A 16,637-nucleotide genomic window follows, 5' to 3' on the forward strand; every position below is an offset into this window, starting at 1 on the left:
ATAATCTGAAATGTTTTTAAAAGTTTGTATTTTGAAAACCAAATAAAAATTTTCAACTCAAAATTAAATACATTTTCTTTGTTTCATTTTTATTCTGAGATTTACCATTTAAAAATAAATAAAATGTCATTTCCCCTGCCAAAAATGTTGCTTTTGGCAAAACCAATTTTTTTGCATAAAACTTTTTGACACGTTCTACAGAATAGATTTTTTTTTTACAATACAGCAAAGAGCCTACAAAATTAGAATTTCCTCTGCAGATGCTTTTAAACCTCTTCTTAATATTTTGCAAGTTCAAAGTTAGCTACAGTAGCATAACTGCCAAGATGTACAGCCTGAGTGAGGTAATCCTTTCTCTCCTCTCTTCCTTACTCTGGTTCTGACCCATCTAGGAACAAAGCTAAGGGCTTTGTTTGGTAGGACAGAGGTGTGAGTGACTTGAGAGCTATCAAGTTTCAAGGCTTCTCATTGAATAGATACTATTTTCCTGTACAGACCATTATGATTCTGTCCCCATACCTTCTCTGGAGGAATAAGTACCTGATCAGACAGGAATGATGAGTCATTAGAATCTAAATAGCCTCCTGTCTTGTTTTCTCATGAATGTGAAAGTTCTATCTCCACAATTCAGAGTATAAATATGTAATTAAAAACATAGGAACAGATACATCAGTTACAATTAAAGCTGAAGTTTGGTTATTGCTGGCATTATTCTCCCCTCCTCCTCCACCCCTCCCTGTGATATCCAACCTCTTTTTGACAAGGTCCATTTTTTTGGCATTTTAGAAGAAAAATATCTGCTGGCAGTATTTCATAGTACATAAAAACTCCTAAATCCCTTTGCTTAATTAAATGGGATATTCAACAGAATGTGTTACAATCGACCAGATCATATATTTTTTTACAAAAGTAATGAATATTACAGCAACCTGAGAAAATCACTCACATAACTCAGTGTCAACACATTAGAGAGAGAAGGTGGGTGAGGTAATATCTTTTATTGGACCAACATCTGTTGGTGAGAGAAGCTTTTGGGTTTACACAGAGCATTTTCAATTGTTCCAGATACCACTTTTCATATTAAAAGAAGAGTAGGAAGAATGCAGAGAAGCTCATCCCCTTGGCTTTCTAACATCTACATGAGAGACCACAAAACTCTGTCTAGAAGAACTAAGGTTCATGCTAGTCTTTTACAAAAAGTTTCCCATTAATCGAGGTTATGCAGTTATGCCTTTTGGGGTTTCCCCTTTCTGATATGCCACCTTTCAAACTGAGAGAAGATTATGGCTGTGCACTATAAGGTTATCTTAGTGGATATGAAAATGATTTTTTTTTAAATCTCTCTCTCTCTCTCTCTCTCTCTCTCATTTTTCCAGGGGGAGACAGGAACAGTGAGAGGGCCTGACATTGAGTGAGCACTAAGCTCATTATTCAGTTATTTAATTCTCAGATTGTTTTAGCTATCTGGAATTGCTGCTGTCCTTTTGGTTAGCTATAGACCAGTCTTCATGTATTTAGAATGATGATGGCACTCTTCCAAACCATAGCATTGTAACAATAACTTAGTCATTTTTGTGTGAAGGAAGTTACTCTAAATTGACTTGCTTTGGTGAGGCAATAAGGAGGTATCAATGTAATTTGGTAGCTAAGAGTGTATAAAGAAATTATGTTAACTCTTTATAGAATCTAGTGTTCTAATATGTATTGGGAGGTTAATGATTTCATACAAATTTTCTTAATTTTGCATCAAGTGCTTCTGTGGAAAATTATTAAAATATATCAAAAATGCAAAGGAAAAAGTATCAGTTAGCAAAGTTGTTTCTTGGTGTAGCGATCTCTAAACTATATTTTAAACCACTGAACACTGGTAAAATATTGGTCACCCTGCTTAAATGAATCTTACCATTTATTCATACAAAAAGCTTGCAGCTCTACCCCCAAGTGAAATATTAGATTTGATCTCAAATACATGAAATAAAACAATGGCCAGATCTTCACTTGATTAAATCAGAGTTTTTTACTGAAGTCAGTAGAGATCAAACATTTACACCTGCTAAGGACTGGCCCAATTAGCCAAACTCTGCTTTTCCACCCTACGGAAAATTCTAAAACAAATGGAATTAAACCTATTTACCAAATATATTTGAAAGCATTTCTGTACAGATTGATTCCAAACAGATATCTTCCAACCTAATGAAAAGATGTGTTTGAAGGAGTAGAAGAAATTTTTATAACTCAAGGTTAAAATAGTTTCAGCAAATCTGTCTTTTACTGCCCAAAGAACTGCTTGGAAGGATTGTAGCGTTTTTTAGGAAGGAAATAAGTGGAGTATGGTGTAAATTCTCATGTCAGAGATACTTCACGAGTCATCTCACTTGCAGAATAAAACTGGAGTTCTTAGGTTCTCAGCAGTTAGGAGAAGTTTCTTCAAATCAGTGATGGTTTCTGAAAGAGTTCGAAATGAGCATATCTGACCACAGACCAAAAGGATTCTGACCACATTTTATTAGGTCCTAAATTTTAAGATAATTGTTTTACAAAAACCTTTTGAAAGGAAGATATCCGTGTATGTGAATGGCTGATGTGGAACCATTTGCTTCAAAGGTGGCACGTTTAGGTGGCAAAATAAACTTGAATCTTGATATTCTTCTCCATGACTTTTTCAGCAAACGGTCTTTGCCCTGTTAAGGTGGGATTTTTTGAGGTTTGAAGCCTTTAGATCATAGAGTTTTATCTAACAAGCTGAACTTGTGTTACAGTGTCTGCTTTTAACCTTAAACATTTCCGAGAAGATTGAGCTTCACTGCCTGTTTAAAGCAAAAATAAATAAATTCCTGTGCCAAATGTGTTGTGTATTTTCTACAGGGCTCCTTTGCTGGATTTGACGCCATTTTAATGTTAAAATAACCATTCGGAAATCCTAGCTGAACCATTATTTTGAATGTAACTTCTACTTTCTCCAGTCTTTTAACAGTAAATACTATTATTTTAAATACATTTCCCCTACATTTCCTTTAAAAAACATAGATGGAGAGTCATTCATTCCCCACAAGCATGCTTCATTTGGAAAGCTAATGGTTTCACCCATATACTTGTACAAATATTCTGAATTCCTACTCCACATATAAACTGTGTATAAATGCTCAGTTGAGTGCATTTATATGAAACAGAACATATATTTAAATGTATATTTCAAATAACATTGAAATGCTTTAAATATATATTATTTTCTTACCTAAGAATATGGTAAATGTTATGCAAAGTCTGCAGAAGGCATACCATGTATTTTGCATACTATTCACATAATATATTTGATTAAATGTACAAGAAAATTCTGGCTCACAAAGGAGCACAGTACTGAAAAAAAACAAGTGCAGATGTTTGTACAGACAACTGTGCTAATCACCACCCAGATTCTGGCTGCTAATGGCAACAATGCTATCCACGTGCATATATTGGTGAAGGTATGGTGTCGGTAGCCTCTCAATATCTGCAGATTCAGCCATGTCTCCTCTTTTCCTACCCCCTTCCTCCCCCCCCCCCCCCCCCCCGCAATTGCTTAAAAAAGCACAGAAGTGGGAAGGAGTTTTTGAAATAGTTCAGAAGCATTTGAACAAAAAGCACATGTAGCCCTCTGGACTCAGACTTTGCACGTGTATACCACGTAGGGTGACCAGATGTCCCAATATTAGGAACTTTACACATGTATAACACCTAAAGTTGCCAACTTTCTAATGGCACAAAACAGAACACCCCTGTCTCGCCCATTCCCTGAGGCTCCGCCAATGCCCTACCCCTTCTCCAAGGCCCCGGCCCTGCTCACTCCATCCCTCCTCTCTCTGTCGCTTGCTCTCCCCCACCCTCAATCACTTTCACTAGGCTGGAGTAAGGGATAGGGGTGCGGGAGAGGATGCGGGGTCCTGGCAGCGCTTACTGCGACTCCCAGGAAGCATCCGCCAGGTCTCTGAAGCTCCTAGGTGCATGGGTGGCCAGGGAGGCTTTGCGCACTGCCCTCATGCCCACAGGCTCTGCCCCCGCAGTTCCCATTGGATGGGGTTCCGCACACTGCCCTCGTGCCCACAGGCGCCACCCCCGCAGCTCCGATTGGTTGCAGTTCCCAGTCAATGGGAGCTGCAGAGCTGGCACTGGAGGCAGGGTGCAGAGCCTCCCTGGCTGCCCGTGTGCCTAGAGTCTGCAGGGAGCTGGTGGCTGTTTCCGGGAGCCACGCAGACCTAGGGCAGGTCCACGCGGACCTCCTGTGCCACCAACTGGACTTTTAACAGCCTGGTGGGCGGTTCCGACTGGAGCTGCCAGGGTCCCTTTTTGATTGGCCATTCCAGTCAAAAACTGGATGCCTGGCAACCCTAGCTGGGGATGAAGGGTTTGGGGTGCAGAAGACAGCTCAAGGCTGGGCCAGGGGATTGGGCTGTGGTCGGGGTGAGGGCTCTGGCTGGGGGTGGAGCTGGGAATAAGGAGTTTGGAGTCCAGGAGTGAGCTCTGGGCTGGGCCAGGGGGTTGGAGTGTGTTGGGGGGTGAGGGCCAGAGCCCCCTCCCTGCACCCCAACTACCTGCCCTAGCCTGGAGTCCCCTCTCACACCCCAAACCCCACATCCCCGGCCCTACCCCCAGCTAGAGCCCTGACCCTCCCCACACACATCAACCCCTCAGCCCCAGCCGAGAGCCCCCTCCTTCAGCCCAAACCCCTCATCCCCACCCCAGAGCCTGCACCCCCTCCTAGAGCCCTCACCCCCTCCTGCATCCCAACCCCCTGCCCAGCCCGGTGAAAGTGAGTAAGGGTGGAGAAGAGTGAGTGATGGAGGAAGGGGGGATGGAACGAGCGTTGAGCAGGGCCTCAGAGAAGGGGCAGGACTGGGGGTTCGGTTTTGTATTATTAGAAAGCTGGCAACCCTACTCTGTGTGCAAAGGGACCTGATCCGAAGCCCATGGAAGTAAGGGTGAGTCTTTCAGTTGATTTCAGTGGATTTTTGATCAGGCCCCAACTGGGCATGTTGTGGTTTCTCCACCATGGGGGAATCCCTAGAACAGGTACAGTCAGCGTTGCCAGTTCTATGCCAGCCCTCCAACAGCACCTAGAGTACAATTAGACTAAGGGTGGGTGATGGCCAGAATGCTCCTGCCCTTATGGGCTGTTATCAGCCAGCCCAAGTTAGTGCAATCTGATGCTGGCTCTGATTCGTGCCAGGGACAAACTGGTGGCCCCAGAATCTGGGATATTAAAGAGGGAATAAAACCATGCCCCCTCAGAGACCCAGAGACAGGGATCATGTTGGAGCCATGCAGACTGCTACCAGCTGGCATAGTTTATAGCAGCCCAAGATAGCTCTATAAACTATGCCGGGACCAGGGCAGAAATAGTCTGAGAATTCGGGAGCTTCAGCTATCTCCTTTACAGCTTCCCCTCTCTGCCCCGTGCAGCGGTTTTAGCATGGATTTGGATGAAAATGATCAATAGAGGCTGTGTACTCTCCCACTGATTAAATAAGGAAAATAAAAGGGAGAAATGAAAACGATCATTTCAACAGCACACAGCAAGATGGTACAGTGGGAATGAATATCTGCTATTACATCTCTGCTACCATGGCTGCTAATTTTTTAATATAAAATCTCACAGATGACATCAGGGCTTCATAGCTAGTGTATCTCAGGCCATTGGGGTACAGGGGCAGATTTTCTCCATTTCCAATTTTTTTGGAAATTCTTACACCATTTTCCTTCTAATTTGTGTGCTGCTAGAACATAACTAATAAACCTGCAGTGAACTGACTAGCAACTCAGCCTCTGCCCAGTGGAAGTCTCTTTCATGCCAGACCTTTCACTCTATTGTCACTGCTGGCAGATGATTACTTTTCCAGCTTGCTAACCAGAGCTCTTTGTCTTAGCAGGGCTTTGAACATATGGGGTCTGCCCCCGCAGTTCCCATTGGATGGGGTTCCACGCACTGCCCTTTTTTTTTTGCTCAACACTGATGATAACAAATGGGCATTTTCTTTACAAGGCAATCTGATTTTTGCATGTGTAAAGTGATGCTGTTTATTTAGATTTTCTTTTAAAATGTGCTTCGAGCTCAAGGTGCATGTACCAATATATTTTTAAAATAAATACATTTCCAATTGGCCCAATAGTCATATTAACTATCCTTCCCAAGCCTAATACCTCCTCTTTAATCCACTGGCCATTAACCTGTCCTCTTGGGAAAGAGATGAACCTTGGTATGTGCATTGGAAGACAATGATTTCAGGCACACTCAGGCTAGCAGCCAGAGTGAATTCTAGATCTCAAGTCTCTTCAGTGACAACTTCCTTTTTACAGCCCCATCATTCATCATCTGATTTCAGGTGCTGCAGTATTGCACAAGGGGAGAATGGTCTCTAATGTAACCAGACCCAATCCAGTTAGGGCTTTGTAGGTCATAAAACCAACTCTTGTATAGCACTGAAACATGAATACACATGTGCAGTAGGTGCAGAGCCAAGTATCACCATGTGGAGGCACCTGACATGCTGTATATTTTATTCTGGGGTATGCTATATGCATTTCATCTAATGCTCCAATTCAGCTCTTGTCATTTTCAGAGCTACAAGATCAAGAGAAAGACAATTACACTTTGTTATAGAGTCCTTCAGACAAATGTCAGAAAAATGCTTCTCTGCCTATATTTGTGAATAGATTATTACATTCCCAGTCCTGTCAAATGAACTGCTTGGTAATTGGAATAGAAGAGGACACTGTTTTATATATTTATTTTTAATAAGGGATGGTTTTGGTGAACTCACAAAGTTAAAGCCCTTCTATAAAAGCAATGACAGGAGTATTTCAAAATGATATGCCGCATTCATTATCTATGTTCCTGTCACCTGGAGCAATGAAAACTTTTATTGTTGAAAGTGCAAGTGTCATGAAGTAGAAAGAATTTTTCATACCATGTTCTTGTTGATAGCTTTGTACAGCCAAGCAAATTTTTCCATTTAAGGGGTTTGTGTTTTCACTCAAGGATAACTAAACTAAACAGTGAACGCAATGGGAGTGACTTAAGAAAGGTAGATGGCGAGAATTGCCAAGTACATTATTGTCGTGTATTAAATATGCCATTTCAGTTGTCAGATTACACCTTTTCCCGCTGGCATTCTAAATATCTTCAAATAAAATATCTTTGTTGAGCATCTACCATAAGCTTGCAAACAAACAAGTTCCTGTAAATGCCAGCCATTCAAATAAATGCCATAAAACATTACAAACTACATGTACACAGACAAAACCCTTGTAAATCCACATCTTGCATTAGCTTCAAAGAAAACCTGGACCATAATATTTGAGCGTCTGAAGTATGTGCACTCTGAATGGACTCCTTCAGACTCTTTTTTGCAATAATACTTCAGCTGAACTCTTTACTCAGTCGGATTTGTAACTGCTTTTTAGATACCACCAATTGTTCAAGCCAACCCCCTACAGTATCCTGGAAATCACAGTCTCAGCTTTTTATTTTGTTTCTAATTCTGCAATGTACTTAAGCATGTGCCAAATGTAACCCTGAACATGTGAGTAGTCCCACTGAAGTCCATGCATGAACTCACATGCATAAAACTAGGTACATGTTTAAGTACTTTACTGAATCGGCCTTAGAAAGGAGATTTCCAAGACAGAGTGTTTCATTCCTTTTACTTACCTGTGTAGCTCATGTTTTGGCATATCTTCAATGAAACAAAGGGTGCAGAAAAGTGGGAAATCTGTGTAGCCTAGTGACTAGAGCACTGAGCTGGGACTCAGGAAATGTGGGTTTTTTTCCGGCTCAGCTACTGGCCTACTGGTTGACCTGGGGCAAGTGCGTTCACCTCCCCACCCCCATCTGTAAAATGGGGACAGTGATCCTGACCTCCTTTATAATGACCTTCGGAATCTACTGATGAAAAGTGCTGTAAAAGAGCTAGGTATTGTTATTTAATTATTTATTATATGGCTTAGTTATTCACACTACCTAAAGCCGATATCCTACAATTTCCTTGAATTTGGTGAATAATGCAGGAAGCTTATGTTGGGTGACTGGTGTCTAGGCATGCCTATAGAAAGTGAATAAAAGAGGAAAAAGCCAAATTCTGCAATCCTTATGAAGGCAAACTGCCACTGATGTTTGAGAACCAATAGTGGGCCTAATTCTGCCCTTGAATCAACTGATGAAAATCCCGAGTAACTCCACTGAAACCGTTCAAGCGTGAATCTAGAGCAACCAGTGGAACAGAGAAATGACAAGAATGGCCCTCCTTTGTGTGACCAAAACAGTTTGGTTTTGTCTTCTGTAAATGGAATTGAAATTTTGGAAATTGGCCCAAGTCAACTCTAAAAAGCTGGCCCACAACGTGTACTTCTCCATCAGTTTGTATACGTATGTTTGTATGTACATGTATACCCACACTCCACATGAGATTTATCCTTTTTATTTCTATACTATTCACCTGTACTTACTTTAGGTTTTGTTTATACTTGTTCTTGTTTTACATGGAGCTGTTTGTTATAACTTATAAAATCCTGAACAACAGAGTTTGATAAATTTCATCCGAACGTTTTAGAGGCAGCTAGAATCTTGTTTCTAGCTTTAGTCCTTTTGGATAGGTTTGCAAAAGAGCCCTCCAAACTCTTCCCACAAAAGGAGGATTAAGTGGTTCAGGAAATTGTAGGTCTGGAAAATTCTTCCTTGACTATCAGAAAACTGGCTTACAGACAGTATAAGCCACTGCTTGCCAACTTTCTGTGAAAGCCCCTTCAGGGATAAGTTAAATTTATATGTGCTACATACTTGAAGTATTAATGGCAATGATAAAATATCAACAGTGGTTGCCTTTGAATCTCTGGGATGCTTTGAACTGACTTTGTGTTTCTTTCCAAATTGTTCTGAAGCATGACAGGAGTTCTCATTAGAATGACCTTTGTTCGGAACCTTCCTGGTTTCCAGCTATCATCACCCTTCCCTCCCCCTTTCCACTGTTATCTATAGGAAAAATGTATCACTGGCAAACAAGTAGAAATATACATTATGGCTACTAACTACCTGGATTAATTTATTTATTTACTTAAATATTCCAACAATTAAATTTTTGCCTTGTATTTTGTACCTGGCCTGAGTATTAGTTGTGATGGTAATGTTTACAAATGTAAATTGGGATGAGAGGGTGTGCAAGCATATGAGGACACTGGAGTTACACCAGAAATGAATTTGAGGTGCAGGGTGTTAAAAGGTAATCCTGATACATGAATGTGACTTTCAAGATTGTATATATCATCTTCAGAATATTAGGGGTGTGGTTGTAGGTATATAGATCCAGACAAGAATATGACAAAAGGCATGTACGTGTTACCTCAGGGACCATCAGCACTCAAGTGCTGAATGAAACCAGAGATATTTAAAAGGTCTGAATAAGCCAAAGGGAGAATGCTTCTTAAATGTAACTCTCTTGAGAAACAAACAGCAAGACCTGTGAACTAATAAAAATGCATTTTAGTGACTGTTGTCTGGTAGGATTTCTGCTTAACCTAAGAAGACATATGGTAGAATACAAGTCTTATTGAAAATCCATTTGCAATAGAACATCTGAAAAGTTTAGATTTTAAGTGACCAAAAAATCACATGAAGAAAAGGTGAGGAAAGAAGAGATTACAGTTTTTTATAAGCAGAGAGAATTAATTGTTTTCTACCAGTTTACAAAAGCGAACATTGTAAAAGATGTTTGGGTTTGTTTTGTCTGTCTCTGTGAACCTCTGAAAACCAGGTCACCTGCACTTAGGGACCTAAATATAGATTTAGGAGCTGAATAGTAGACATCCAGGTTTTAGAATATTACCATCATTTGAAACTATGAAACTGCAAACCGTGTTTTAAAAGAAAAGAAAGGCAAATGAATCCTCTAATCCAGCCCATGGGAATGTAGGATGTTTCCTAGAGTATATTTTCTGATGTTTTGTCCAGCATAGTTTTTGAATTAATGCATTTTCTAACATTTCAGCAAAGGATTGCCTCATGATATTTGGTGATAACTGCTACTAGCCAGGCAGGTTGTTTTTTTTAATTACCCTCTCTAGTCACTGCACAGTGCAACATGTAAAACTGTATATCTGACAAACTCAGTTATACTGTGCAAGCATTTGGTTAAAAGGGGTCAGGAAAAAATTGTTAATGAAGATAGCCTGTTTAACAACATGAGATGGGAGAGGTGGCTATGGTATGGACTGGGACTCAGGAGATATGAGTTAAATTCCTTGCTCTGCCACAGAATTACTCTGTGACCTTGGATAACTCATCTAATCTCTCTGTGTCTTACTTTCCTGTGACAGAAGTGGAGTTGTGCTATAATAATTTATGAATACTTCATGTTGACTAGAGTTGACTGGAAAACAGATTTTCTGTCCCGAAGGAAAATGAGAGGGTTCCAGATTTTTTGTTGTTGTTCTGAAATGTCAAACCTTGGATTTCCTGTGAAGGGAAATAGCCTGATTTGGGAACATACAGGTGCCATGACCTATCTCAGGTATCTCTGCCCCTCTATGCTGTTCCTTCTTCCTGTGTTGCATCCAGATAACACAGAGGGGAAAGAAAGCCCCACCCCATCCCCCAGACTGGAGATGGGAGGGTGAGGAGGGGGAAGGGAAATCCATGTGCCTGAGACAGGAAGGAACACATTCACTGTCACCATTGCTGCTACACCACTCTTCCCATCAAAACTTTCATCAAAGATGACATGTTCCTGCAAAACAGCATTTTCTGATGGAAAACGATCTTGTTAGAAATTTTTTCAACCGTTCTAATGTTGGCCTGGTTATTGGGATGTTTACTGTTTGGATATATTGGTTTAGCATCATAGGAGGCAGAAAGGAAAAGCAAGCAGGAAGGAAACAATGGCTCAAGATAAACCGCCCCTCAGTAAATTCTAAGGGTCCTTAAGAGACAATGTCCAAACTATTAGCTGTGAAGTATCTACTCCTGACTCCAGCCAGCTTACAGAACCAATTTTGACAAGCAGGGCCAAAGCCTGGGAATTGTCAAGCAAAAGATAACAGTTTAGAAAGATTTCAGAGTGGTAGCCGTGTTAGTCTGTATCAGCAAAAACAACGAGGAGTCCTTGTGGCACCTTCGAGACTAACAAAGGTATTTGGGCATAAGCTTTTGTGGGCTAAAACCCACTTCATCAGATGCATGGAATGAAAAAAACAGAAAGCAGAATATATATTATAGTACATGAAAAGATGGGCATTGTCTTACCAAGTGCGGGGCCAGTGCTAATGAGCCAGTTCAGTTAAGGTGGAAGTGGCCTATTCTCAACAGTTGACTGTTGTAAGGTGCGCAGTGTAGCCGCTCTTTATCACTAGGAGAGAGCTCTCCCGGCGACAAAATAAAACCACCCCCAACAAGGGGCAGTAGTTTTGTTGACGGGAGAATGTCTCCTGATGACGAAGCACTGTGCACACCGGTGCTTTTCATCACCCCCGAGCAACAAAAGTTTTTAATGACAAAAGTGCAGTGTAGACAAAGCCTTTCTGTGTGTCTTACAAAAAGAAGGTGTGGTCTCATCCCTGAAGAGCTGACAGCTGAAAAGACAAAACAGGCAGACTAATGAAGGGGGGAGGGGATCAACACATGAGGAAAGTAGCAAAGATGGTAATTGGCTGCATTTTGATAATGCTTGCTTTACACAGCCCTTCTGAGTTTCGCCCCAGAACAGAAAATATCCTTCAGTGTACAATGAGTTTCGATCTGTTTTTCTGCCACTATGAAAATCTACTCCTTGAAATGATTCCTCCTTTGTTCAGAGCTCCTTCTGTTTGCTGTCATGAAACTTTTTGTGCCTTTTATTCTGTTATTTAATTTACTGTTAGAAGTTGGCGATGGGATTAATTTATCTTTAAAACTCTGGCAATATCTAGTTAAATCGGACATTTATTAAATCTTTTAGAAATTACTGATTTTGTTTCTTCTTTATTGTAGGTTTCATATATACTGGAGAAGTTGTGCATCGAATGCTAACAGCTACGCAATACATTGCACCCTTGATGGCAAATTTTGACCCCAGTGTGTCAAGAAATTCAACAGTGAGATACTTTGATAATGGTATGTGATAGTCCTACAAAAATGAATTTGTCTATCCCTTGGCTATTTATATTTTCCTAAATAGCTTAAAAAAAAAAGATGAAGACTACTCAAAATATTGTATGTGGCTGATAGGTCATCTAAAGAACGTGGTTAAATAGTCGTAAAATGGATTCTAAAACATGGTTAGACATTCATGAATGGATTGTATTAAATGGTTTTAAAAAATCCCACAAATGCTAGAACATGTAACACCACTTCTAGACTTGAAATATACTTTATCATTTTAAAGAGAAAAATCTATCTCCTGCCAAGGTACATAGACATAGCCCTCTTGATTCATTTGTGTAGTAAGTCCTGTCCACCCAGTAGCTATAAAGAAAATAGCCTTATGAGATGTAATATTAAGCATACACAGAGGCAGGGCATGTATGAGGTTAATAAACCCATCACTGATTAAATGTGCAGTGTGCCCCAGTATAGGAGTATAGCAGTATAGCAGTCCTTCACAGGAAAATCTGAAAAGCTAAAAAGCAAAGTGAAATGTTATACTGAGGGCTACTCTTTGGGATACATTTCTAAAGCATTAACTATGAGGACTGTAGTCATGTTGTCTGTTAAAAATCAGCATTTTGAAAGCTTGATCCTCTGCGATGAAATGACATCTAGTGCCTTAACTCTGATCTCTAGTGGTAAATCTAGTGATGCCACACAAGACACTGATTCTATATTTCATATTTAAAATGTTAGGGTACAATTTTAAAACATGTATGCTTAAAATTAGGCATTTACAGCCAATATTTTCAACAGCAGGAGCCTAAAATTAGAAAGACTGCTTTATATTTATATTTATGTTTACATTAATAGGGACTATCCCTATTCCTGAGATGGGAGACTGGCTGGTCCTGGAAGTGCCCACTCTACAAAACATTCCTTTTGTATTTGCTTTCCATGAATATTCTAACAAATGAATTTATGGGGAGGAGAGTGAATTCTAAGCACGTTTTATGGAATGTTTATGACAACATTTCATGTTTGTAATCATGAGAACTTATCACCAAAAAACTTATCTTGAAAGTTATGCTCATCCAATCAGAAATCAGCCATGTCATATGTCAATCACAGTCCAGTAATTTTTTGAAGAATTTATTTGCCAAAAACATTCAAATAAATACATTTGACAAAACCATACTCCCTTTGGAGACGATTTACAAAGTGAAAAGTGGTGGCATTCATGCAATAAATTATTTGACATGAATTGTTCTGCCAGCTGTGGTCCTAACATAGCAGTGTGTTTGGTCAGCTATTTTATTTCTTCTTAATTCAACTGATGGACAGTGGAGTCATCTTTTTAGTGATGTTTGCTGAGAAAGAAAAAGGCTATGTGGAGAATTTCCATTATCATGAATTGTTAATCCAGGTATACAACCAGTTAGGTGCTATTGTTGAACCTGGACTGTTGATGTAGCACTACGTATTTGTATCTATATATGTGTGTGTGTATGTTATATGTCATATACATGAATGACAAATGCAAATTCCTGCAGATATAATGGAGCTGTCGAGTACAGGTGTGCCATAAACACTGAGGGAACCTGGCTAACTGAAAGGGATCTGAATGTCCTTGAGGAGGAACTTCTTATGATCCATACTAACATAATTCTTTGGTGCCTGGGTGGGGCAGATGCCCTTACATTGCCCTTTAAGTGAAGAGGTTGGGCAATTGCCTCAGAGTATGTGTCCACCCTTGGAAGTACCTAATATTTCCATAGTCATGAACTTCTTCTGTGCTGTATGTGCTTTAGGACCAAGGATTTGGCTGGTTACAGTAGATGAAAAGAAATAGAACAAGTTACATCATCAGCTACTTAATTCTGGTTTTGCCTTTGTCATTCTCCCTCTGCTGTTTCTCCTTGAAGTACATTAGTTACTTTGGAAATAATTCTGTATCAATATGGGTCGAGCTTAGTGACCTACCCATGTTGTTACCTCTCATGGAACCCAGCCCAGCAGACAGCTCCCCGGGGAAGAAAGAGCCAGTGCCACAGAGGCTGCTGACTCCCACTTTTGCACAGGAGGGCTGAGATCCACATGGATATGGGGAGCAGAGTCCGGCCCATTGATGGATTTTTGTTTGTAACATTATGCAGGTGAAAATGAATCCTGAAATGGGAAATGTCCTTTTAAAATTGAAATTTAAAATAATCTACTTATCATTTAAAAATGAGCTTGCACGCTTATTGCTGTCTATGAAGAATACACTGCATACAGCATTGATTTATGCAGTAAGACCATGAAATATACACTTGCAAATGATGTGATAGATTTGCATGTTCATAGTTTCCTAAAACATATTGGCAAAAAACAGGCATATAAACTATTGTGCGGAAGATCTGTAGCTGAGGAGTTTGCAGGATTCATCAAAGATGTGTTGAGCTCGAGGCACGTTGACCCACCTTGAAGCATCCTTGTGACACTACAGCAAGAAATGAAATAGAGGTTTTCTGAACCAAAGCACATAACTCCCATTAGTGTTAAAAGGAGATGTGCACTGGGGGAAGGATATAGTCCTAAATATGAAAAAGACATTTTCAGTTAACACTGTTTTGGTGATAAATTCCTTTCAGCCTAGCTGCCTGAACCTCTCACCATCTGTAAAACATGTTTGCAGAGCATGTGAGTCACTTGAGGGTACATTTTTAGTGTGGTGCATGGGGGTCCAGCCAGACAGCTCCCATGGATATTAATAGGCCTTTTGCAACTAAATCTCTGCACACCTAACTCAACATTTACCCCCATCTATGGCTTTTTAGTGGCTTTAATTTAGACTGCATAGTTAATATTTATTGCCAACCCCTAGTATTTTTCAGCTTTCAGAAACACAGTAAAACCTTACATTGTAGAGAAAATATAATGTTGTTTATATTGCTGCATTGTAATGGAGGAAACTGAATACCTTAAATAATCACTTTTACAATACCAGCAATTCCATTAACTTTTCAGCCTTGATAGCCATTGAGTGATAGGATAAATGAAGGACACTGGTCTTGTGGTTAAAGCAGCAAACTTGGAGTAGGAATACTGGGTTCTGTTCTTGATTATTGACACTGACTCACTCTATGACTTTAGGCAAGTTCCTCAATCTGTCTTGACTCAAATGTATCTATATAATGATATAATTAATTATAACACTGTAATAAACATGTTACAAGAGAGTTTGGTGCTCAAGTAATGTTTATGAGATCTTTGGTGATTTGAGGTCTTTGGCTGAAATATGATATATAGGGACAAAGTATTTTTTTTATTTAATATAACTTCGGTAAATGCTTACGCTAATGTTAATGAATATTTTTCTCATGTTTTTCTTCCCCTCTCTGGGGCTCACAGGCACAGCACTTGTTGTCCAATGGGATCATGTACATCTGCAGGATAATTACAACCTAGGCAGTTTCACTTTTCAGGCTACCTTACTCAATGATGGGCGTATCATTTTTGGATATAAAGAAGTAAGTTGAGTCTGAAAACTATCATTTGAATAATTGTATCACTTTACAATCCCACAATTTCTGTCTGTCAGGACCTACTCTGTATAATTTTTATTTTGGTTACCTGAAAGTTCAAATGTGTCAAAATCACTTTTATATTTTGTTACACATAAGATACCTGTTCTGCTGAAACTTGAATTCCTTTGTAAAGCTGAAGGTCATATGATTACCTTGAATATCATAGTTGGTGAATTTCATTTGACTCTAAGATGATCCTTCTCTGGATGTTTTCAGTGCTGATTGTTTAGTAAAGTCCTAGTAGGGGTTGGGAGGTGAAATCTAATTTGATTCCCGGATCCAACTTGTAATTTCTTAGATAAATATTTTTTAAAAAGTGGCTTGCAAATGCACTTTGAATTTGAGAGAGGCACATTTTGTAAATTAAACTAGTGACCATATTAATGGTAACTATTGTAGTCATTACTCCCCATTCTCCTGTGTCCTGAATGTTGTGTCACCATTTACACCTGTGCAGAGTGGGTGTCAGAGACTGTCATTTTGATTTGGTAACATTTTACAGTAATTTCACACTCATTTTGTATAGATGTAAATAATAATGAAAGGAGGCAGGCACTCCGATACCACCACATTTGCTCCAAAGATAAAATTCAGAATCAGAACACACATCTAAACACACTTAAAAGCTTCCTTCTCTAAAGAAGGAAACTCCACCAGAGAAGTAGATCGCATCATGGAAAAGGCTACCAAATACTCCAGGAGAACCTGCTTCAATAGAGAAGAAAAACTCAGACCCTTACCTGCCACCTTCCACACCACACTGCAACCCATATAGAATCATAGAATATTAGGGTTGGAAGAGACCTCAGGAGATCATCTAGTCCAATCCCCTGCTCAAAGCAGGACCAACACCAACTAAATCATCCCAGGCAGGGCTTTGTCAAGCTGGACTTTAAAAACCTCTAAGGATGGAGATTCTACCACCTCCCTAGGTAATCCATTCCAGTGCTTCACCACCCTCCTAGTGAAATAGTGTTTCCTAA

At 39.8% G+C, this 16,637-nt stretch overlaps 1 protein-coding gene across 2 annotated transcripts in view; it reads left to right on the forward strand.

Annotated features, from left to right (window-relative positions):
- The window catches only part of PLXDC2 (plexin domain containing 2), a 418,561-nt gene that overhangs the window by 294,664 nt on the left and 107,260 nt on the right, over positions 1-16,637 (forward strand). For both annotated transcript variants that reach the window (XM_073334185.1, XM_073334184.1), the window contains exons 5-6: positions 11,990-12,112; positions 15,479-15,597. In XM_073334185.1, coding sequence (XP_073190286.1) covers positions 11,990-12,112; positions 15,479-15,597 — 242 coding nt within the window. The remainder of the gene's footprint in view (positions 1-11,989; positions 12,113-15,478; positions 15,598-16,637) is intronic.

The sequence above is a fragment of the Lepidochelys kempii genome, chromosome 2 (assembly GCF_965140285.1).
Source record: "Lepidochelys kempii isolate rLepKem1 chromosome 2, rLepKem1.hap1, whole genome shotgun sequence".
Taxonomy (NCBI): domain Eukaryota; kingdom Metazoa; phylum Chordata; order Testudines; family Cheloniidae; genus Lepidochelys; species Lepidochelys kempii.